This window comes from Mytilus edulis, chromosome 4, assembly GCF_963676685.1.
Source record: "Mytilus edulis chromosome 4, xbMytEdul2.2, whole genome shotgun sequence".
In the NCBI taxonomy this organism is placed as follows: Eukaryota; Metazoa; Mollusca; class Bivalvia; order Mytilida; family Mytilidae; genus Mytilus; species Mytilus edulis.
Genome location: NC_092347.1, coordinates 6,173,275 through 6,199,005, shown reverse-complemented (window position 1 = coordinate 6,199,005; position 25,731 = coordinate 6,173,275). Strand labels below are relative to the sequence as shown.

Sequence of the window (25,731 nt, the reverse complement as noted above, 5' to 3'; positions counted from 1 at the left end):
TGGACCAATGCTACCATAGTACTATGGATTCATTTATTTTAGTGGATATCAATTTCGTGGACTGAGAAAAACTTGCATTTTCGTGGATATTTGATTGTGTGGTTCTGTCAATCTCTGCATACAAAGCCTTAAGCAAAAAAAAAATTGTTGAACATTTGAATTCGTGGTTCATCTGTACCTTCCAAACACACGAAAACTGGTATACAAGGAGAAATAATCATGAATTCACATTACAAGAAAAAGTAGTCAGCCAGAATTTAATGAACTCATCTTTGAATTTTTACTTGGTTACCAAATTTATGATATTGAACTACTATATAATTTATGGCCGGGTTTGAACTAACTATCTCCTGTCTGTGTCTCACTCAATACTGTATAACAGGGGCCCTTCTGACATCATCAGAATTTTAGTTATGTACTCAACCATCTTGTTTTAATCCATGTATTGTAAACTTTCAGATGAAGTTCAAGAGGATACTATAGATGTAGTCCAGAAAGTAACCAATATGGAATTTGATTTCAAAGGGCAAGCTACCTAGGGTGCTTCATTTGTTTTTTTAAATGTTAATGTAGTATTCAGCTATGAAATAATTAAGTATTGATATTGTGTTTATTTTTTAAAACATGAAGAAATTTTGAACACCAGCCTAATATGGGGCATTTTAAGACTTTTACAAAAATCATCTCTTTTTTGGGGGTTGCAAACACAACAAAATATACTCTGAGAATCAAAGCAATGAATAAGACATCAGATGGAAAGATTGTATGTTCTGCTAACAAGTTTTTATTTGTCATCAATGTGGAAATATTCATCACTTTTATAAAGAATTTAAAGATACCAACAATAGCTTAGCTATATTTCTCATTAAATCAAATAGGTATTCAGACATTTTCCTCAAAAAAACAACTTTCTACAGATCAAAGTTTACATATCAAGTATTTATGGTCATATAAATGAATTTCCAATATCAATAATATATTTATGTTCCAGACCATACAAGTATTTGGACCGTACGTGTAAGGTCCGGACCATATAAGTATACTCGTACGGTTTGACCATAGGCGTATGGTCGGACCGTATGAGTAAACTCGTACGGTACAGCTGACCATACATGTTTTGGTATCATATGGGTTAAATTGGAAAAAAAACAATTACCAAACATTTGTAGTTTTAGTTCTACAAGATGTTATTTAGTTCTACAAGATGTTATTTAGTTCTACAAGATGTTATTTAGTTCTACAAGATGTTATTTTTACATTAAATGGATAAAGTGAATAAGCGTACAATTGAAATTAAATGTTTGTTTCATTCTATATCTGAATCCTATTTTTGTACTCTCACTCAAGATGCCACTTACTACCACAAGGAATGTTATTTTTTTTTATTTTACATTTACATGTTTGCAGTTCATGCATGTTCCTTTGCATATGCATTCTTTTTGTAAAGTTCCCAAATATTCTAAAACAATTGTCCTCCTACGTATGCGTTTTGTTTACATCTGTTAACTTCAGTTTCAATGAGAGTACTGTCCTTTAATTAATGTAATACTGACATGCTAATTACAGGAGATTAACAGATTAAACTAGCGTGACCTTTTTAAAAAGTTAAAATATTAAGTTTTCATTTCAATATCAATTGAACTTTTCATATTAATTTGAGATATAAGATTTGTTGATCTGTAAATTACATTTGTATCTAATAAACTTACTTCCTAGAATTAGCCAGACCGTACACGTACGGTCCAACCATATGCATATTTTGAAAAAGTATGCATACAGTCTAGACCGTACGCGTACGGTCCAAATACTCATACGGTCTGGAACATCTACAACACACACATTGATCAACATGATAAATAGCCAAATGCATATACTTAAAACATTATTGTTCATGTGTTTTATGTTGCTGGATATCAGAAAGTATCTCCAAAGCAAGTTCTTTTATATCTCTGTTCTTCTCTTGTAACATCTCTTCAAACATTTGGTTTGGTAACTACAATATAAAGCATAAAATTGTTTCTGAGTATTTAAGAAACTTTAAATAGACAAACAAAATTAACTGATATTTCTCTGACCTTGGCAATACAATGTACAATACAAAGTCAGGAGCCTGTCATTTAGTGCTTCCAATTTGTTGTTGTATATAATTTTTGTTTTTTGTTTGCTTTGCACATATATTGAGTTGTTAATTTTCTCATTTGTATTGTTTTATGTTTGTCCTTTTAGAGCATTGTATAGCTTGATATGTGGTATTGGTTTAGTTCCTTATTGGAGCAGTACTGTGACCTATAGTTGCTAATTTCTACTTCAGTTGGTCTCTGTTTGGGAGTTGTTTCAACAACAATCATCTTCATATATATATAAATACATTTGTAAATTGTGTGTTTTTTTATTATCCATACATGGATAAAGATCCAGCAAAGTCAATATCACTTAAATTTTGCAGTTATGCAACATTGTAGGTAAAAAAATTATTTTAAATATATCTAAGTATTAGGAAAACAGACAAATATTGATTCTGAATTATGTTTAAAACATAATAAATCCTAAATAATTAAAGAGTGACTTACAGCTTCTTCTAATTCATGTATCAGACTGATATTCACGTCCTCACATATAATGGATTGGATAAGTCTAAGGGAGTTAACTCTGTTATCCACAATCTTCTCATCTTAAAATAGTGCAGAATAATATTTCACTCTCACATTTTATCATGGTTTGTTTGTTTGTTTATCAAAAGAATATGTTTAAATAATCAACTAATTTATTGTAATTTTTGTATTTGAAATGTCCTAAAATATACAAAAAATAAGTCTGCATATAGCAAAACAGAAGAAATATAACAAGAAACAAGTGTCCGTGAGTTTATCATGTTTTCAAAATGATTGGAATCAAAAGTTATCATTGAATTCAAAATTTTAGAACTATAAATTGCCTAAAATTAAAACATAGTTTTATATTACCTATCATCAACTAACCCATTACTTGTGGTCAGATTGGTAATATTTTCTTTTCTCTTCTCTGAATTAATTATTTACCTTGATAATAATTTGTTTCATGGAAGCATATTGCTTGAACTCGCTCAATAACTGAACTAAACACACCTTGTAAATCCAGGACAATAACTAAACACACCTTGTAAAATCCAGGACAATAACTGAACTAAACACACCTTGTAAAATCCAGGACAATAAAGACAGCAATCCTTTCTTGGTGCAGATGTACTTAATTCCCTTCTGATTAATACTTATATTGTATAAAGACATCAGAATTAAACTGGAAAATAAAAGTCAATAATTATTCCCTTTTTACCAATTTGATGTAATATAATTTCATGAAATAATTTGTATGTTTTAATAAAAAGAGATGTAGTGTAATCAATGATTCCATAAGAATTGTAAAAGTATGCATATCTTTGTTTTTTCTGTCATTGGGATGCTGTTTAATTGGCTTATATCCCACATATTCTATTCCTCATACATGTATTGTTGGCTTATATCCCACATATTCTATTCCTCATACATGTAAAGTTTCCCCACATATTCTATTCCTCATACATGTATAGTTTCCCCACATATTCTATTCCTCATACATGTATAGTTTCCCCACATATTCTATTCCTCATACATGTATAGTTTCCCCACAGATTGATATCCCACCTATTATATTTCTCATACATGTATAGTCTCCCCACAGATTGGTTGAAATTGGTATTTTCGCACCATATTTCTTTAGTCATTAAGAGTCCAAGCATATTTAATTCTTGAATTAGTTATTCTTTATACTACATTGACTTTTGGGGAATAAAGTTGAAAATGCAAGAAACTATATCTTTTCCTGCGCATTCTCAATTTCTTTTAATGCAATATCAGCAACAACATTTTGACATCACAATTGTTGTTTGAGTCAGAGGAATGAAATTATCAAGTTTTTATTCCACTGGAACAATAATTTATTTCATTGTAACAAATGTATTAAATAAAATTTAATAAACATCTCTGTTTTCTCAAATTTATTTGATCCTTACTTTTTCAGCTTAGCAGCTTTTCCATTTGGAGCTTCTGATAGGACTTTTAGATATGTGTCTATTAGCTGTCTGCCATACTGATTCGTCACCAAGAAGTCTCTACCAAGGGCTGAGGCAGCTATGTCTTATCAAAGAATGAGAAGAAAAGAAATTTAGCAAATAATGGTAGACCTAAAAATATCCAGTAGCTCTTGTGTACCTCATTTATTGCAAGAATTTAAATACCAAAATCTCAAGGGAAATAACTGTGGAATCACGCTGTAAAATTGAATTTGAATGGTCTTTTATGGTTGTGACTAATTTTCTAAAATTAAAGGCTTTTATAAAAAATCTAAACTAGTCTTCATCATAAAACAATTACTTTGGATGATTTTCCAATCTAAAAATTTAATGACAGTATATCACGAAAAATGTTTATTATCCTCTATTGTAGCATCAATAGTATTAAAGTCACAGAAAAACTTACGGTTATAATTCAAAAATCAATTTTAGGGGTGTTGATTTTTTTAATTTTTTTATTAGTTTTTTTTTTATTCAAATAAAACACAAAAGAAATAAACTAAATTCCATTTTTTGCAAAAAATTGCCACCAACATCCCTCTTTTTTTTTTTGCCATGGCTAAAAAACAAACTGTGGATTAGGTTTAGAGGTTTAGACTTGATGAGAAATATTCACATACTTACTTGTTATGATTCCACAAAGAGCTAATATAAAGCTCTGTTCCTCACTGGTATCCTGTGGCCACTCTTCTTTGTAGGCAGATAAATAACTTTCTAAGGTGTTGGAAACCAGACACAAAAACTCATCAATCTTAGACTGGAAATACAAATCATAATATTATGAAAATAATGTAAAAAAAAATGGATTTATATTTCTAGTTAAAAACATCTTCTAATATCTATAAAAATGCAAGATAAATATTTGTGATTTCAGGAAAATCTGAACACAGTTATATGATAAGATAAAAATGTGAGTTCTTACTATTGTGATATTCACCTATTATAATTAGTTGCATTAACAGAATCATTGCAATAATGTCTGAATTTACAGTATTTGTGGAAAAGAAGGAGTCCACATCGGAAACAACTTCATGTAACTAGTAAACTGACCAGTATGAAGCTAACTATGAGGAGGTATGGTAAGAGTTATTGGCCCTTGAAACTGATAAAAAAGTTACATTTGTTAAGCTTTTCAATATTTTGAAATATTATGTTAATAAATAAATAACATTTTCATTGAAGAAGTTTTACTTGTGTTGTCACTATGATTCCATTTAAATATTTAAATTTAAAAAGAAATTAATATCAATCAAGGCTTTAATACTGAAAAATTATATTTTGCACATATTAAAGCACCTTGCATGAGATAGTTTTTGTAAAAATAAAAGGACTTAGCTCATATCTAAATGAAAAACATAGATCCCAAAGTAAGGATGTTCACAAGGAGTTGTAAGCCCGAAGGAAAATATGTAAGGAAAACTCTACTAAAGGCTCTCAAGAGCCTGTGTTGCTCACCTTGATCTATATGCTGCATTGCATATCAAACAACTCTCTACAGTATATAAGACAAAAATAGAATTCATGTCAAAATTGTGTTTTTATGGGGTCAATTGACAATTTTAGTCGTGCTTACTTATTTGTAGATCTTACTTTACTGAACATTCTTGCTCTTTCAGAGAAGATTTTTGTAAAAGATTACAAAAAGTTCCGAAAAATTGTAAAAAGCTGACTTTAAAGGGCAAAAATGAAAAATGCAATCCTTATACTTTTGCTTTAATTTCAGATATTTAAACCAAAAACTGAATGTTACCACTATGTTCAATTTTTAGTCATGTCAGCCGTGTAAGTTAGCAGGTAGGTAATCAGACAGATTTTTTAATAGATTGTGTTCAAGTTTGGTTAAATTTGTCTCAGTAGTTTCAGAGAAGAAGATATTTGTAAAAGATTACAAAACTTTTACAAAACATTGTTAAAAATTAACTTTAAAGGGCAATACCTCCTGAAGGGATCAATTGACAGTTTTGATCATGCTTACTTATTTGAATAGCTTACTTTGATGAACAATTTTGCTGTTTACAGTTTATCTCTATCTAGTATAATATTTAAGATAACAACCAAAAACTGTAACATTTCCTTAAAATTAACAATTCAGAGGCAGCAACCCAACAACAGGTTGTTTGATGCGTCTGAAAATTTCAAGACAGAAAGAAATTTACCTGATAAACATTTATACCTGTGTCAGATTAGCTCTAAATGCTTCAGTTTCAGAGATATATCCCAAAAACTGCATTTAACCCTCATGTTCTATTTTTAGCCATGGTGGCCATCTTGGATTATTGGCAGGGTCATTGGATACAAATTACAAACTAAATACCCTAAGGTTGATATAGGCCAAGTTTGGTTTAATTTGGCCTAAAAGTTTCAAAGAAGAAGATCTTTATAAAAGTTAACAGACGACGACAACAACGGAGGCTAAGTGAGGAGAAAAGCTCACTTGGCCTTGTGGGGCAGGTGAGCTAAAATGATAAAATAATGTCTAATATTTTTTTATTTTTTTATATTCAAAAGTCCAAAAAAGTTCTCATTTAAACACTAGTTAGATGTCCCTCCTTCAACCCTGGACACCTGATTTTAAGTCCTTACCCCAACAAGTATTGACTGTATACTCTCTTCATTCTTTGATACTCTCCACAGCAGTGTACAGCAGGCTGACCCTAGGCTGGAGCAATAGTCAGACTGTTGAGATAACTGCTGAGTCAGCTCCTGAACTTCACATTTCAATTTTATATTCTCCTATCAACAAAATTGTATTATATATATTTAAACTACATAGTTGACTCAAAATTTTAATTAAAGATTAGAAATTTAATTATTTCATGTACAAAATGTATGAGGCAAATGCCTAATATCACAGTTCCTTATAGATATGTCCCTTATAATACATAGTATTCAATTAATATGGATAATGTGAGCTTTAAACTATCAGAGTTGGATTTAGAAAGAGGTCCAGAGGTTCCAGGCCCCCCATCCCCATTTTCTGGGGAAAATTTTGTTGATTATAAAGGTAACCACTGGAGCATGACCGGAGCAGGCCCCTACTTATTAAAATTTCTGAATCCTCCACTGAATGTGTCAAATCCACATTATCTCAATTGGTGGTTGGTGACACAAAAACAAATATTGCTGTGATAACAGAACTTTGGGAAGTTCTACAGATGGCAAAGGAAGGAACCCAACCAGGGATCAAGTTTTAAACTTAAAAGTAGTTGAATGCCAGTAAAAAAAATAATTTGCTGTAAAATATATTCTCTGCAAATAAAATATGCTTTCAAATCTGTAGTATAAAAGTCTGTTAGGAAGAGGCTTGAAAATTCAAAGTTCAGAAACCTGAATTGATATTTTAAACAACTCAATGGAAACTTAATCTCAGTCTTTGCAGACAAGAAAGATACCAACCTCTTTTTCTTTTTGACAGTCAGCTGTTGCAACTTCACATCGAGCTTTCCATTGAGAAGCTTCTAACTGTTTAGACTCTGCAAGCTTCTTAGTGTTCTGCAATTCTGAACAAAAATAAATTAGGTATTAAATTACCATTTTTAATCAAAGCCATTTAAATGAAGCTGTCTAAAAATGTATAATTGGACTGTGTAGACAATGAACAAAATAAACTTAAACTTTACAGAATCTTTTTTCCTTTTTGGAGGTCAGTTCAAACCCGTTTTCTATGATTCATTATGAATTTAAAATTAAATTTATGGAACCATATAGTTATTTTAAAAGGATACATTTGCAAAATAAATACAGAATGAAAACTTTTTTCTAGATCATAAAAATATAGGTGCAATTTTGGTACCATAACTTTAGTGATAAATTTTAATAGTATTTACCTTCCTCAATGAGATTTATCTTAGATGCAGCTGTGAGGACATTTTTATTCAGGACTTTGGGTAAATTTTCTTTCAATTGTGCAATTTCTGCTGCTAACTGAGAGAGATCTTCTTTGTCAACTGTCCATGTGTTCTTTAAAAAATACACAAAACTGTAGATGATATCATTGAGTAGTGGGTTCTTTTTTTATTTGATTGCAAAGGTATTTAAATACACAATTTCTGATTATTTATAACAAACTTGTACACAAATGAGGGGCCTCAGGTTAAAAAAAAGAGACTTTGTTTTTAGTTGATGAAGCCACAACTTTGTAAACTACAATAGACCAAACCAAAAAAATTACCAATAGACTGGAAAGCATAATGTCACCTATAATATTAGGCGGGAAGTTTAAAAAATGCTGTCTTATTGTGGTATAAATATTACATCTTATGACATCTTTAAAAGTAACTATTCCATTTGATGCATAAGGCTGTTATTGATCATCAGAATCTACAAGTATTTTGTAATATTCTTCTGATTCATATAAAATTTGTGGTGCATGGGAGATAACTCATGTACAAATATGGTTTGTAAATACTAAATGCAAGCTGCTTATCCATTAGGGCAAAAAATTAACTTCAACATTAGTTAACAGCAAGTTTCTATATAAAGTATGGATCATAACCAAGAAAATGAGGCAAATTTGATGTAATAAAGTTAAGTTAGTATCAACAAGCATTTTGTAATTTTCTTTTGATGTAGATATATATGATTATGCACTGAGTAGCTGTTGTTTTGTGCTTGAGAGGTATGGTCTAGATAGGCAATGGCAGTGTAAAACTTGTTTATTCACACTACATCTTGTCCATGCTGGGTTCTCGCTAAGAATTTTTAAAGGCGAGTCCAGGATTTGTCATTTTTGGCCATGGTGAGTCCAACAGTAAGAGAAGCTATATATCATTGCAAAATTATTTATCATTTAAGTCTCCATGACCTAACATGCATAATAGACCAATGAAATGACATTAAATTTAGATTTAGTTTTGCAAATGGCGAGTCCAGACAGATTTTCATACCTGCCAACTGTCACTATTTGCGGGGGATTTCCCCCATGGAGGCTCCCAAATTGAAATTTTTAAAGAGCAATTATGTCCACAATTTTAACAAAACAATTAATTTTTCAATGAATTGAGGCTTATAAAAGTATGAAGAAGCCTAAAAACAACATTACACTGTATATGAAGGCCCCCTTGACAGTTTTTTAGGGGTATGGCAGACATCTTGCATGCAAAACCCCCATGGGCATTTTGAAAACTTGGCAGGTATGTATTTTCACAAGTCCAGAACTCATGGACTCACCTTAGTGAGAACCCTGTCCATGTGTAAGGTTTCATTAATGATTTAATAGTGTGCAGAATTTTCCTGTGAAATGTCCTGGTGTATAATCTTCCTTAAACTGAGTCAGAGTGGGTTTTATATTCCTTCTTAAAGAATAAATCCCTAGATAGTTGTCATGGAATTTAATTATTTGTGAACTTACTCCAAGAGGACAAAGTACATTGGCTAAAAAGATTATTTATTTCACCTGTGCTAAGTCGGGCTATTTATGGTTGTGGTGGTTGATTTGGTGTGGTCTATTGTGCAGTCCAATTGTTTGGGTAATTCTTGTTAGTCTTTTTATGTATCAAATTGTTTATTTTTCATATAAGGACATGTGGGATATAGCATAATAGGTCAATAAAATAGCCATTCAATGACAACAACAAAAATGAAATCAAGAGGTCTATATATATGATGAATACTCTTGTATAAAGTTACAATAGTTCAGCTTTTTATACCCTTATGGCATAATTAAATTTACTTTCCATAAATTAATAATTAGAACATAACTATATGTACTAAACTACTTTGATTTATGAAAACCTTAACAAAGGTACTTTTTAAAAAGCATTACTTTACCTTGGACTTAAGTTTCTCTCCTATTTCTTTGTTTAACAAGTTCCATTCTTGAACAAGTAATGTGTAATTCTGTTTTACTTCTATCAAAAATTTCTTCTACAAAAGACAAAAATATCAGTGGCAAATAAATAACTGCATGTTTTTTTTTAAATACCGTACGGTAGAAATAATGAAACCAGATCAAATAAATAACCATAAATGTATTTATTTAAATGTTGGAAAAGTAAATGTGACATCTTGATTGGATTATGAATGGACAAAGGACAAGGTATGATAAGGGCTATTTTTGGCCCCCTCTCCAAATAAGTTTATATTGATATCAACAATGGTCTTAGTGTAGACACTTGAAAAAATAATGATTTTATTGTGTTCCGGTGAAAGGAAGGTTGCCGTTCTCTGATGCTTATCGTACCTTGTCCTTTATCTTATAATAATGAAACTGAGACTACAAAGGTTCTGTACATACCACTAAGATGTTTTTACTTATTTTAAATGGAAACTACAAGTACTGAAAAATAGGCAAACATAATAAGCTAAATACATTGATCAGTTTAACAGATGGCTGCTATCATCATAATTGACAAAAGGCCTCTGTGGCCAAGGTTGGTTTATGTTGGTCAAACTAAAGTAACACTAGCCAGTCAACACTGAGGTTGTGAGTTCCAAATTTTGAGAGGCACACTCCAATCTTTATTGACTAGGATTGTCAGTTTCCCTACTGTATGTTGGTGGTTCTCTCTATCTTAATTGACTAGGATTGTCAGTTTCCCTACTGTATGTTGGTGGTTCTCTCTATCTTTATTGACTAGGATTGTCAGTTTCCCTACTGTATGTTGGTGGTTCTCTCTATCTTTATTGACTAGGATTGTCAGTTTCCCTACTGTATGTTGGTGGTTCTCTCTATCTTAATTGACTAGGATTGTCAGTTTCCCTACTGTATGTTGGTGGTTCTCTCTATCTTAATTGACTAGGATTGTCAGTTTCCCTACTGTATGTTGGTGGTTCTCTCTATCTTAATTGACTAGGATTGTCAGTTTCCCTACTGTATGTTGGTGGTTCTCTCTATCTTAATTGACTAGGATTGTCAGTTTCCCTACTGTATGTTGGTGGTTCTCTCTATCTTAATTGACTAGGATTGTCAGTTTCCCTACTGTATGTTGGTGGTTCTCTCTATCTTAATTGACTAGGATTGTCAGTTTCCCTACTGTATGTTGGTGGTTCTCTCTATCTTAATTGACTAGGATTGTCAGTTTCCCTACTGTATGTTGGTGGTTCTCTCTATCTTAATTGACTAGGATTGTCAGTTTCCCTACTGTATGTTGGTGGTTCTCTCTATCTTAATTGACTAGGATTGTCAGTTTCCCTACTGTATGTTGGTGGTTCTCTCTATCTTAATTGACTAGGATTGTCAGTTTCCCTACTGTATGTTGGTGGTTCTCTCTATCTTAATTGACTAGGATTGTCAGTTTCCCTACTGTATGTTGGTGGTTCTCTCTATCTTTATTGACTAGGATTGTCAGTTTCCCTACTGTATGTTGGTGGTTCTCTCTATCTTAATTGACTAGGATTGTCAGTTTCCCTACTGTATGTTGGTGGTTCTCTCTATCTTAATTGACTAGGATTGTCAGTTTCCCTACTGTATGTTGGTGGTTCTCTCTATCTTAATTGACTAGGATTGTCAGTTTCCCTACTGTATGTTGGTGGTTCTCTCTATCTTAATTGACTAGGATTGTCAGTTTCCCTACTGTATGTTGGTGGTTCTCTCTAGCTTCTTCAACCAATTAAAACTGACCAACAATGTTGAAGGGGCGTTAAACACTTATCAATTAATCAATCAATCAATCATGAAAGAGAGAGTAATGAGATGGAATAATCACATTTTTTTATTTGTAAAATATAATTGGTTGATAAACTGATGAAAAGTTTGAGCCCTTTGTATAAAAGATTGTTAGAATGCTGGTACATTGTATATGTATGATGTATCTCATTATGCTCCCTTTAAGTTTTATATCAGCGGCTTTTCAGCAGATTCCAAACTACATGTACAATATAGACCAATAACAATTTTGTTGGAAATCACAGCAATAACGCATTATAATCTATATATGTCTCTGATAAAACAATGTTTACACTTAAGTACCTTAAAATGTCATCATAATTAAAAGTTGTCAAATCAAAACAAACTATTTTAAAAACTGTTTTCCTGATACATGCAGGATCTAAATATTGCTGAAACAGACAGTCAATCTTTAAAAATGGAGTTTTGTTCATAGCACATGTATACACATGTATATATATATCCTCGTGTGATGTGTTTTCGTACTAATAACAATTTTCACTGTTGATTTTTTCTTCAGGTGTTTACTCAAATTTTAAAAGCATGTTCTGTCGAATGTTTTTATATATCTAGATTTTTTTGTCAAGGCTTACTGCGATTTTTTACTGTTTCAGATTACTTTGGAATTATCGTATGTATAAAAATCGGATCAGTACACGGAAGGGAAATTACTTTAAAGTCCAGAAATAAGCATTTTCTAAAGTCATGGTTCTGCTGATAGTTTGAATCATAAAAAAAGTTATAAATATTTTTCAGTACTAAAAATAACTAGTAAATAGTTTTAGGTTGGTGTTTCATGTGCTGAAAATTGTAGCATTGTGATTTTTTTTAGATATGCACTCGGTTTAAAAAATTAAGACTTTTTTCATATCTATGCATCAAGGATGTATAAAAAGAATTGTCAATAGAATATTAAATAAATGGATTTTCAAGGATTTGTATAGTGACATGCCATGCCATTTTATATAAGATTAAAGAACCATGATAATTTTAACTCGCTGGTTTGTAATGAAAATGACAAAAAACAACAACATGACAGTCACATGTCTTGAAGATCTGGTGTCTGAAAGGGCGGAAAATATAGCTATACTTCATGTCACCCCTCAGAATTTTTCTCAACAACTATTCTAGTGACACATATTTTCGACATTAAATAAAAATGGCTCAACAGGATAATTTAATTGGTCAGTTCTTATAAATGTCTTTAAAAGTGACTTTAAATATGTCATATACTTGTCCTCAAGCATTTGTCACATTGTAGTGTTGTCGTTGTTCCAAATATAGAAACCGAAAAACATGCCATAAATGTACCCTTAGTCAGAGATTTCTCTGACGTCCCACAGCCTCAGCTTGTCTGGCAAAACAGCTGTTGGTATCAGAGTAATCTCGGACTATGTACGCCTGTGCAGTGGAAACCGACGAAATGTGGTTGATACAAAAGCGAATGACATACAAAAACATACTTTGAAAAATATTGATTTTAGTTGAAATGATAGGACATTTTTTGAGTGGAAACTCACTTTTGTCCAACGACTGTATTCATGACACGACAATAATATTTTCTGACTGTCAGTCAAACTGGTTTCTATCATCACTAGCTTGTCTCATATATGTCATTAGCTGTAATTATTTGTCGATAAATATATATCTTTAAATTACCGACTGCTTTATCATATGTTCATATGAATTATCTTCTGAATTTTCTTGCATTGTCAGATGGAAAAGTTTTCGAAATTTTGCGCTGAAATGTTATAGAGACATTCCGAACGATTTTTTATTTTCGGAACGAATTCCGAATTTTGTGTCGAAATATTTGTAATTTTTTAGCAGCTTCTGATGCAGCAAGATGTAAATGTATGTCGCCAGGGTTTCAAAGAATGGTCTTGTTATAAATTCATTCATCATTATAATATTTTGATATAAACTTACTATTTATTTTCCTAACCGCGGTCCACTTCCGGTTAACAGGTCTGCACTGATAAATAGTTGATCTTCCAAAAATAGAAAAGTGCATTTGATATCAGGTGTAAGATTGACTGTTTGACTGATGACCTAACCTATTTCTACAGGTGACTATATATACAACATGAGTGATACAAGGAAAAAGAGATACAGCACAGGCATCCGAATGAGATCAGACAACGGCGAAAATAATTATCACAGAAACTCGTCTGCTCAAAGTGTTGCATACAACAAAACTGGTCGCAATAACAATTCACAAAACTCGGTAAGATAATATTAAAGTGAAAAAAACATCGGTATTTTTTTTATTTTGTGAAAAAGTTTTTTGATTGATTTATTTCTAGGCATGATGCATGTTGTGTTTGGGCTTGTTTTGAACCTATTCATGTATTGACAATGATTTGTGGATGGCTGATATATGGATATGGTCAGCTGCATTTGTTTATCAACAATAGAAATACCAAGACATTTTATATTTCAAATAAGGATTATATGAAATTTCAAAATCTAGGTCAATCAGATTTTCAACATGTTATTTATAAAATGTGTATCTAAGTAATAGATTATAACATAAAAATCATTAACAAGATTAAGATATTATCACCTTTTAAATTAAAAGATTTACATGTATTTAAACATGTTAAAGTCATCATGATCACAATAACCAAAAAAATTTTTGTCACATTGAAACTTTACAGAAGGTAAACACATCATGGTAAACCATGCATACGCATGTATAAATACAAACTGTATAATTAGAATAAACACTGAATTAATTAAAAAGATGATGTACATGTTCAAAACAATGTTTAAAGGAGAACAACAGAGGACACTATATTCTGTATATACATGTATATCTGTATGGGTACGTCGTATTAACCAACACTGGCTTTTATAAGGGGGCCAGTCATACCCCAGTCACAGACCTGCCAAGTTTTCAGCTCTTTTGTCTATGGGGGATATGGGCCATGCATTATGTGCATTAGAGGAGTTGGTCTAAATTTTGAAATTCTTTATAATTATGATTATACAGTATGATCTGTATAGTGTAAATATAAGTTTTACCTTTTATCCTTATTATTTTTGTTTTACTATTTTTAAAACAAAGTTACATATACTTTTAAACTTAATAAAGTTTTAATATTTTATAACAAATACACATTTTTAAACATGATCTAAAACTAGATATATTTTTAATGCTGTGACAAATAAAATAGGGTGGACTTCCAAAGAAGTAGAAGGAGAAGATTATTATATGAACTCAACATCATAAACCAAAAACAGGCATTCAAATGAGTAAAAAGAGTATAAAAACAATGTACATTGTACATGTATTTGTGCAACTGCATCCTCACAGTATTGTGCAATAACAAAGAAACTTCTATTGAAAATAGATACGGGTGCGGGAATTCTCGCTACATTGAAGACCCATTGGTTGCCTTCGGCTGTTGTTTGCTCTATGGTCGGGTGGTTGTCGCTTTGACATATTCACCATTTCCTTTCTCAATTTTACAAATCTTTTAACCAATGGAATTAATTTAAAGTCTATAATATTTTAGGGTTCTAACCTTGTATTACTATTTTGGATTTTGGGGTCCATTTTAAATTGGTTTCGTTGAGGTCCAAAGGGTCAAAAATTAAGTTAAACAGTAAACTTTGTTTGATTTCATCAAAACTGAATTGAAATGGGTCTATGATATGACGAATGTTAACGTGCATTTAGATTCTTTATTTTGGGCCCTGTTGTCAAATAAGTCCATATTAAGGTTTGAAAGGTCAGTCCAAAATTAAACTTTCAAATGACTTTGTTTGATTTCAACTAAAATAAAAATGTTGGTGTTTTTTTGTACATGAATTTGAGAATGAAAATGGGGAATGTTTTCAAAGCGACAAAAACCTGACAATACAGCAGACAACAAACAAAGGCCACCAATGGGTCTTTAATGCAGCGAGAAACTCCTGTACCTGGCACCTGAAGTCGTCCTTCAGCTGACCCCTTAACAAATCTGTATACTATAAAATTGAGAAGGGAAATGGGGAATGTGTCTAAGAGACAACAACCTGACCATAGAGCAGACAACAGCCGAGGGCCACCAATGGGTCTTCAATGCAGAGAGAAACTCCCGCACTCAGAGGCGTCCTTCAGCTGGCCCCTAAACAAATATGTATACTAGTTCAGTGATAATGGAGGTCATACTAAACCCTGAATTATGGACAAGAAACTAAAATTAAAAAGCATAAAAGACTAATAGAGGCCAGAGGCTCCTGACTTGGGACAGGCACAAAATTGCTGCTGGGTTAACATGTTTTTTGAGATCTCAACCCACCCCCTATACCTCTAGCCAATGTAGAAAAAACAATCGCACAACAAATCGCAGTCAAACTCATTTTAAGGAAAGTCTGAGTCTGATGTCAGAATATATATGAAACAAACACAAAAGAAAATAAACAAAATGACAATAATACATAAATAACAACAGACTACTAGCAGTTACTGACATGCCAGCTCCAGACCTCAATTAAACTGATTGAAAGATTATGTCTTCATCATATGAATATCAGGCACAATCCCTCCTGTTAGGGGTTAAATATTATACCATCATGAAATATATGAGAAGAACATAACCCGTGTCATGTCAACAACTGGTTTTAGAATAAATATGTTTAATTCCAATGCAAAGACCCTATGGCTATAAGTGAATCAATATTAAATCCAAAATATACAATCTTTAATGACCTGACAATAGTATCGTAACTATATCCCTTCTTAATAAGTCTGTTTAAAAGTTTTGTTAGCTTTTGAGGTGAATACTGACATTTTTGTGCTTTGTAAAGAATATTACCATAAAACATTGGATGTGAAATCCCCGAACGTATCAGCAGCTGTGTATAAGATGTCTGCATGTTGAGTTATATTTACGAATGATTTCATCATACTAATAATAAAATTTAGTAAATGTTTTCACAAGTTTGTGAAATCGAAAACCCTGGTGTAATAATTTTTCTGTAATTCATATATTTCTCACTATAAAATCTAATACGTTGTTACAAACACGAGCAAATGGAACAAGTTGAGATATATAAACACCATAAGATGGTGACAAGGGAACGTCACCATCCAAAAATGGATGATTAACGATAGGAAATGAAAAATCTTCTCTTATCCTAAATTTTTGTATTAAGCTTCCCGTTAATGATATACTCATATAAATATCAAGATAGAGGAAAAGGCAGTGGTCATTGTTAGTATTAGCTTTATTTAAAGTAAGTTCAACAGGATAAATGTCTTTAGTATACATACAGAAGTCGTCATTATTGAGAGCCTATATACATGTATCATCCAAATATCTAAAGGTATTGTTAAATTTTTGTATCAAATGTTGTTTCAATGGGTCTTTGCTGATTTTAGTCATAAATTGTAACTCATACAAAACAGGTCCGCAATAAGTGGTGCACAGTTAGTCCCCATTGGAATTCCAATAACTTGACAATATATGGAATCTCCAAAGCAAACAAAAATGTTATCAGACAAGTAAAAATTCAACTAGTTCAGTTGTATACTGAATCTAACTTTGTTGTTGTTGTTTGATTTTAAGTATCTGAGACTGACTGAACATACTAGGTAAATTCAACGTCCCATTTCCAATTTTTAAGATCTTTGATCATGACCACATTTATTTTGTGTCAGAAACCTATGTTGAGTCAAAAATTGATCACAATGAAAATTCAGACAGTATCAAGCTTGAATAAAGATTATTGTGTCAAAACTTGTCCAAACTTTTAAGGGTTTGACCTCTGTGATTGCATCAGACTCCCAAAATTTTGCTGCTACTATCCGAAGTCTAAAGAAGCTTTCACCCATCCTTTTACATTAAAACATGGCGTTATTTGAATCTGGATTAATTTTGAATTCTGGAAAATTGATTCGATATGTATGATGAAAACTAACCTAGCTAAACATGCTACATGCAGACATCCCTTATCTATGCATGCATGGCTAACCCTCCTTTGTTGTGTTACATACATGTATATATATATATATATATGCATGTCATCATGTATATTTCTTATCAATTTTCATAATTCAAAATTATTCCAGATTTAAATAATTCCTTGACATGCTTGTTTTAACATTAAAAGGACATACTTCACATAGACATGCAGAGTGATATATATAAATGCCATTAAGACAGCAACCTAACACCAACAACCAAAAGAGATCTAGAGGGCAGCAGACGGTCCGAGACCACAATTATTTTGTAGTGCATTTCTTTTAGAACATTTATAATGAAAATTAAAAAAATCCCACCTGCGCTTTCTCAATGAAATTTTCACAGTGTGTTTAACTACTTTTGGGACAAATTATATCAAAATTATAGAAAACTTCATCGGCTCTAAATCAAAATACATGTATGGACTATTTTATGTTTAGGGCCTCTTGAAATCTTTTGACATGTTAAATTCTATACTCATCTTTGTGTATTAAATTTTGATGTTAAAATTGAAAAATTTCAACTATCAACATTTGGGGCTTTAAAAATTAAAATATTGCAAAATATACTTTTTAAATACCTTATTATATAATTTAACATGTATTAAAAGCAATAGAGTACTCATTTGATTTATCAGTCTGAGCATAATTATTCAAAAGTCAAATTTATATGAGCATGCGCCTAAAAATTGAGGTTTTTCAATGAAGGGGAGCCTTACATGAAGATGTAATATTTTCCAGCAATTTTAAATTTGTGAAGCTTTTTGGTTATAAATAATCCTTACATATGTATTGAATGTACTCTAAATTGTAAGAAAAGTTACAAATAACATATCATATTAGTTTAAAAGGGTCTTAGGCCAAGTAAGACTGGAAAAAATTTAGGGTCAATTTAGGTCGTGCCACATATTTACATTAAAAAATGCAAATTCTATAAAATAAAAGTTTAAATCCTTTATTTTCATGCTATTTGACAAATTGACACCATCAAATCATTTAAGGAAGTTGCCAAAGTACAGATTCTATATTTACAGATTTCACCTCTTAGGTCCGAGACCACAATTATTTGGTAGTGCATTTCTTTTAGACAATAAATGAAAATTTAAAAAATCCCACCTGCACTTTCTCAATGAAATTTTCACAGTGTGTTGTACTACTTTTGGGACAAATTATATCAAAATTATAGAAAACTTCATCGGCTCTAACTCAAAATATGGACAATTTTATGTTTAGGGCATTTTGAAATCTTTCGACAGCTTCTGAAGTGCTAATTTTTAACCTTTTTTCAGCTGGACCAAATCACTACTTTCCTTTAAAATTCTGGACCCAATTTTTTTAACAGTGTAATTTCACCCCCCTAAGAACTTGCAATTTGGAAGGGGTATAAAAATTAATGGCATGTAACCCACTGTCAACACTAGGGACTACATTTGTGGACAACGAAAATCAAGGGACGACAATTGGGGTCTCGGACCTAATAGGATAGAAAGAGTTGACCAATCTTCAAAAAACTTGGTATGACCAAAGATTAATAAATCATAACACTGCTTACAAAGTTTCATAACAATAGGATATATATCATAGACAACATCGTTACATGTTAAATTCTATACTCATCTTTGTGTATTAAATTTTGATGTTAAAATTGAAAAATTTCAACTATCAACATTTGGGGCTTTAAAAATTAAAATATTGCAAAATATACTTTTTAAATACCTTATTATATAATTTAACATGTATTAAAAGCAATAGAGTACTCATTTGATTTATCAGTCTGAGCATAATTATTCAAAAGTCAAATTTATATGAGCATGCGCCTAAAAATTGAGGTTTTTCAATGAAGGGGAGCCTTACATGAAGATGTAATATTTTCCAGCAATTTTAAATTTGTGAAGCTTTTTGGTTATAAATAATCCTTACATATGTATTGAATGTACTCTAAATTGTAAGAAAAGTTACAAATAACATATCATATTAGTTTAAAAGGGTCTTAGGCCAAGTAAGACTGGAAAAAATTTAGGGTCAATTTAGGTCGTGCCACATATTTACATTAAAAAATGCAAATTCTATAAAATAAAATTTTAAATCCTTTATTTTCATGCTATTTGACAAATTGACACCATCAAATCATTTAAGGAAGTTGCCAAAGTACAGATTCTATATTTACAGATTTCACCTCTTAGGTCCGAGACCACAATTATTTGGTAGTGCATTTCTTTTAGACAATAAATGAAAATTTAAAAAATCCCACCTGCACTTTCTCAATGACATTTTCACAGTGTGTTGTACTACTTTTGGGACAAATTATATCAAAATTATAGAAAACTTCATCGCCTCGAACTCAAAATATGGACAATTTTATGTTTAGGGCATTTTGAAATCTTTCGACAGCTTCTGAAGTGCTAATTTTTAACCTTTTTTCAGCTGGACCAAATCACTACATCCCTTTAAAATTCTGGAACCAATTTTTTCAACAGTGTAATTTCGCCCCCCCCTGCTTGCAATTTGAGGCATTAAACATGGAGAAATAAATTTGGAAGGGGTATAAAAATTAATGGCAAGTAACCCACTGTCAACACTAGGGACTATATTTGTGAAAAACGAAAATCTCGGACCACACAGTTCAACAATAGACAGTTATATATATCATGTATATAGTTTATCATATACAATATTACATTTGAAAGACAAGCTCTCAAATTTTGTGATACATAAAAAATATGAATAGATTAAGAAATTATTAAAGATAAGACATCAACTCGCCAAAAAACAGGAAGCATTAAAATATGATATAAGAGTATAAGACAACCAATAACAAGGTTCCTGACTAGTCTAGGGACACTGCAGTCTGCACGGTAATTAGCCTCTAGTCTGATGCCCCAGACTAGTAAAAATTCATTCGGACTAGTAAGATTTTCAAAACTTTGATTTGACCAATAAGAAAAATTTCAGAATATTGGTCTTCAGACTAGTAGTTGAAAATGTTTTTGGTGCAGACTGGGACAGACACATGAATATACATGTATGTGACATAGTCAAAATACTTTTTGTGTCCCATCTGATGAATTTGGCTAGGGATGCCCTGTTTGTTGGTCAAGTTTAATTGGGTCAAGTAAGATATTATACATTAAGTTTTGGTGATTATATCCATTTGAAGCATTTCTCAGATCATCAGGGCTGGGTTGTTCAAAAGGCTGGATAAAGTTATCCACTGTGGCACTGGATAAATTCTGTATCCACTGGATAACTTCTGTTCAGTTGTTCAAAATTTGTCCAGTGGATAAAATAGCTTAACCACGGACAAAATTTGTCCAGTGTCTGGGGGTTCGGATAAGTTCTTAGTCCAGAGGCTAAATATGGGTGCCCATTTGTTGTATGATGTGTAGCAGACATATAAACCATGCATTTCACAGTGAACCATATACAGTCAGATTTTCAGGCTAGTTATAGATTTACTGAAGCTAACTTTGAAGTTTTAACAATTTTGCTTTATGATGATCGGAAAGACCTACCCAAAGAAGCCATGCCATTCCTGTTGCCATACAGATTAAAATTGCTACATTTATTGGATGATTTTACAGTTGCATTGTTTGTTATTGTGTAAATTGAAGTGAAAAAATCAGTTCGGACAAATTTTAAATGTGCCTTTACTTTAAAATATCAAATGACGTCACAAAAGGTCTGACGTAGGAGATACTCGGCCCTCGCACCTGCAGGCCACAGTTTCACAAAGCCTTCTTAACTTACAATCATTGTATCAGTTGACGATCTGTTTACGTGTGGTTCTGCTTTCACGTTACATGTACATGTGTTTTACAAAGGCATTGTAAAGGACTACTTAGTTGATCGCTAGTTACGTCGTAAGTGTATCGTAAACAGAGAAGAGTGCTTTCTTTCACATCCGCACTTTTTTCCGAGTATGGCATGCCAAGTTAATATTTTAAAAATGATTAATACGGATGGCGAATTAGGACGATGTGTTTATATCAATATTAATGCAAGTAAAGAATTTGAGCCCCTTTTCAATAATCAAGATATGACACTTTTATTATTGATATAAACTTAATACAAAATTTAATACGATTAAAGAATTATGCAAGTATTCCTGGAAATTATTCTAGCTATAAAACATCGGTCAACTTAAATGGGCATATAGAATGATTGGAAAAGTTGTGCAAGTTCATCTGACAGGGACCATAAACACATTTTCATGGTTCATTGCATTGGTTCAGGTTAAGCAGGCTAGAGATTTAAGTGTGTGCACTTGTGTCCCCTTTCTCCTCCTCTTTCTGTATCTCCATTTTCTGCAATTAAATCAGTATTTTTGTTTTTGTCATTGAATCTTGAATTTTTTTATTGCATGATAATATTAATATTAACAAAACAACGCTCTTTGAACTACATGTAGCCCATGTTAAAACATTAATAATTACATGCTAATTGTACCTTCTATAAAGTAAAGAAAAATAAGGGTACTTGTTTAAAATATTTATGAAAATTACACATTTTTGATGACTTGATGATCAAACTTTCTGAAGAGATAAGAGAAGCAACAAATTAAAATTGCTAAATTGTTAAATTTAAAAATGCATAGGGGCAACACAAGACCACATTTAATTACCTATAAACTTGATAAACAAAGCAATTGTCAGTTACCTTCATTATAAACAACAAGCAGCTGACAATTTCTTAATAATTATATATTTTTTCTTAGGAACTCCATAGCAAGGCCTTCTGAATTTGGAATCATGTGAGCATACTATACCTTGTGATGTATATTAACATCCAACACTCATGCATGCCCATCGTCCTGTTTACTGAATACTTACAGAGGGATTATCATTAGTGAGAAATGTACAGTATCTCACAGTTCAACTTGACTTTGACTTATTTATTATGCAAAATTCGAAATTGAGTTTTTTTGTAATATCAGAAAAATATAAAACATTATAAATTATTTCATCTTTAGTGATCCATTCATTCAGACATTTTCCTCAGTCTTAACCATGGATTCTACTACATATATTAAGAGATGTATATGGTTTTGCATATAACATGTATAACTGCCGAGTTAACCAATGAAATTACCAGTTTTAATATCAAAGATAATTTTACTGCAACTTTACATATATATAAACTTATGATTTTGATTTTAGTTCATTTAGTTTTTCAACTTGTTTGGTTGCTGTCTCCTTCCTCCATTCTCCTTTATTTATATAATTGTAGTACTCACATGCATACACAAATTTTCATCTTTGAGCCAAATAAAGTGCACCTCTCCCAAAGTCTGTGTTTACAGTCTGTTGAATACACTACAATAAATTAGAACAGTTGTTAAATGATCCCTCCTAATATTTGTTCAACCCTAACCAATTCAGATCTTCTAGTTATCTCCTCCTTCTGATTGTAACTTACACATATTTATATATAAGGAGTATTAGACAGGTACTGCCAATTGTCAATGAGTTCATGTGCTAGATAATGTTAAGTGTTTTGTAAATACATGTTTTATATCATGTGTACTTGGTAAATAGAAGAATGATAAAAACAACAGAGTGGATATTGAAGAGAATTTTTATTATATAATAATTTAGGTCAATTTCATTTACAGACATCGAATTATCATAGAATGAACAGTTATGATAGAGTTAGAAAAATAGTGCAAGAAGAGGGAAGAACCGCTAGAAATCTTGTCATCTACAACGTACCTGTAGAGCAAAGAAGATCAAGCTCAGGTAAGGACATTGAATAATGTCATCTTTAGCGTACCTGTAGAACTAAGAAGATCAAGCTCGGGTAAGGACATTGTCATCTACAAAGTGCCTGTAGAGCAAAGACGATCAAGCTCAGGTAAGTTATCTACAACGTACATGTACCTGTAGAACAAAGATGATCACGCTCAGGTAGGGACATTGTCATCTACAACGTGCCTGTAGAGCAAAGACGATCAAGCTCAGGTAAGGACATTGTCATCTACAACGTGCCTGTAGAGCAAAGACGATCAAGCTCAGGTAAGTCATCTACAACGTACATGTACCTGTAGAACAAAGATGATCAAGCTCAGGTAAGGACATTGTCTTCTACAACGTGCCTGTAGAGTAGAGATGATCAAGCCCAGGTAAGTTATCTACAACGTACATGTACCTGTAGAGCAAAGACGATCAAGCTCAGGTAAGGACATTGTCATCTACAACGTGCCTGTAGAGCAAAGACGATCAAGCTCAGGTAAGGACATTGTCATCTACAAAGTGCCTGTAGAGCAAAGACGATCAAGCTCAGGTAAGGACATTGTCATCTACAACGTGCCTGTAGAGCAAAGACGATCAAGCTCAGGTAAGGACATTGTCATCTACAACGTGCCTGTAGAGCAAAGACGATCAAGCTCAGGTAAGGACATTGTCATCTACAAAGTGCCTGTAGAGCAAAGACGATCAAGCTCAGGTAAGGACATTGTCATCTACAAAGTGCCTGTAGAGCAAAGACGATCAAGCTCAGGTAAGGACATTGTCATCTACAAAGTGCCTGTAGAGCAAAGACGATCAAGCTCAGGTAAGGACATTGTCATCTACAAAGTGCCTGTAGAGCAAAGACGATCAAGCTCAGGTAAGGACATTGAATGATGTCAAACTTTCAAGCGTTTTTGTGACTTCTGCTCAAAATGTTTTTCTGCTTTTCTTGGGTGGTTGGGTTGCTGTTCATGTCTTGACTCAAAAATCTCCTTTCATTCATATCATGTCTTTGATTATACATGTAACTAAGGTACATTGTACATGTAGCTCAGTTTGAATACTTGCTTCTAAAGCATAAATCGAAAACTAAATTCAATATTCCAGTCTCTTCAAATTTTAAGATACAAATGTAGCAGCAAGGTTAATATAGAACAGGTATGCATGGTATGAGACCCTTTATAATTGGAACATATCCAAGTTATGAAATATCTTAAGGGAAACTTTACAGAACGTGTTGTCTTTGCTGCATGAATGGATTTTGCCACTGTCTCAACCTAATGAGTTTTGAATCCCTTTTGGTATTTTCTGCTTCTTTTTTACCTTTCATTTTATAGGTTTGTACAAGTAAAACTTTAACTGTAATACACAATTCACTTTCTGATACTTACCACTGTGTACATAGAATTGTCAAGAATGTCATCTTCATGGTTGAGTGGACTTCATCATTATTCAAAGGGGGACTTATGTATAGGTGCCAATTCATATATATTGGTGGGGAATTCTGAGTAATTTTACAGAAATTTAGTTATCTCCCTCTGTAGACTGGTTCCCTGTACACGAAATCTACATACATGTACAACTTACCAGAAAAAAAGTTTGATGAAGCATTTGAAAAACTGTTGTAAAAATATTGATATATGAAGTTAACACAAAATTGAGTATCTAATTAAAACTAACTAGATATAGTTTTGTTGCACTTACGATAATTAAGTTATTACATGTAGTATTTTGACTCTCTATTGTCCACTCATTTTAGAGTTTGAAAACCCTGTAATTAGAGTATCAAATTGATTTCTGGGAGAGACTTAATTGTCCTAAGGCTCCTGATTAATTAATTATATGTACAATATAATCCTACCAGATAAAAGTGATCATCCCATAACAGATCCAGATGAAACACATCAAATGTCAGTAATCAAAGGCTTCATTTCCATAGAAAATCCTCTTATCACCATCAATATTTTAATGGAATCAAAGCACATTTTCCATTTCCTCATTTGAATATGACCTATGACTCCTATTCCAATTTTGAATAATTGTCTTGTATTATTGTTTTGGTCTATTGAGACTTTTCCTGTCCAAATTAAATTACTGTTTACTAATTTTGTCTATTGATTTACATGGGATACTTATATGTAAATGTTCGTAGCCTATCATTAATTGATGATATCCATAAATTCAGTAGAGCAAATAGTCGTTGTTATCCATCATAGAGATTTGTTTTATTTGTGGAATTTATTTATCATTCTTCATGAAAACTAAAGGTCAGTCTGTTTTTTGTATTGATTTACATGTTTTACATTACAATTTTTCTGTCTGTTATATTTCTTGAATTGTAATTATTGTATTTAGGATA

General features: G+C 32.0%; 2 protein-coding genes across 6 annotated transcripts in view; one reads left to right on the top strand and one right to left on the bottom strand.

The window, feature by feature from the left end:
* Window positions 1-753: 753 nt before the first annotated feature.
* LOC139518812 (heat shock factor 2-binding protein-like) lies at window positions 754-23,040 on the bottom strand. 4 transcript variants are annotated; one of them, XM_071310400.1, is made up of 10 exons: window positions 22,880-23,040; window positions 9,857-9,952; window positions 7,915-8,047; window positions 7,484-7,587; window positions 6,671-6,820; window positions 4,712-4,844; window positions 4,028-4,151; window positions 3,173-3,276; window positions 2,571-2,671; window positions 754-1,993 (listed from the first exon to the last, which is right to left on the bottom strand). In XM_071310400.1, the coding sequence occupies exons 1-10, from the start codon at window positions 22,883-22,885 to the stop codon at window positions 1,883-1,885; spliced, it is 1,062 nt and encodes a 353-aa protein (XP_071166501.1). In that variant the 5' UTR covers window positions 22,886-23,040; the 3' UTR covers window positions 754-1,882. The 4 variants fall into 4 exon arrangements, 3 of the variants coding, with proteins under 3 accessions (XP_071166501.1, XP_071166500.1, XP_071166499.1); XM_071310399.1 differs by lacking the exon at window positions 22,880-23,040 and adding an exon at window positions 13,353-13,487; XM_071310398.1 differs by lacking the exon at window positions 22,880-23,040 and adding an exon at window positions 13,214-13,309.
* LOC139518811 (S phase cyclin A-associated protein in the endoplasmic reticulum-like) overlaps window positions 13,505-25,731 on the top strand; it is a 72,847-nt gene continuing 60,620 nt past the window's right edge. Inside the window, exons 1-3 of one of the 2 annotated variants that reach the window (XM_071310397.1) lie at window positions 13,634-13,920; window positions 22,361-22,396; window positions 23,258-23,381. In XM_071310397.1, coding sequence (XP_071166498.1) covers window positions 23,276-23,381 — 106 coding nt within the window. In that variant the 5' untranslated portion in view covers window positions 13,634-13,920; window positions 22,361-22,396; window positions 23,258-23,275. Of the gene's footprint in view, window positions 13,921-22,360; window positions 22,397-23,257; window positions 23,382-25,731 lie in introns of both variants that reach the window. The other variant, XM_071310396.1, reaches the window with a different exon arrangement.

Bases quoted from the DNA above. Each gene is read 5' to 3' on its own strand.
- LOC139518812 (XM_071310398.1), bottom strand. From the start codon at position 13,285: ATGATAGAAACCAGTTTGACTGACAGTCAGAAAATATTATTGTCGTGT. The intron at 6,821-7,483 runs GTTGGTATCTTT...TTTTGTTGATAG, and splicing joins ACTGTCAAAAAGAAAAAGAG to GAGAATATAAAATTGAAATG. The intron at 1,994-2,570 runs GTAAGTCACTCT...TTTATATTGTAG, and splicing joins TACATGAATTAGAAGAAGCT to TTACCAAACCAAATGTTTGA.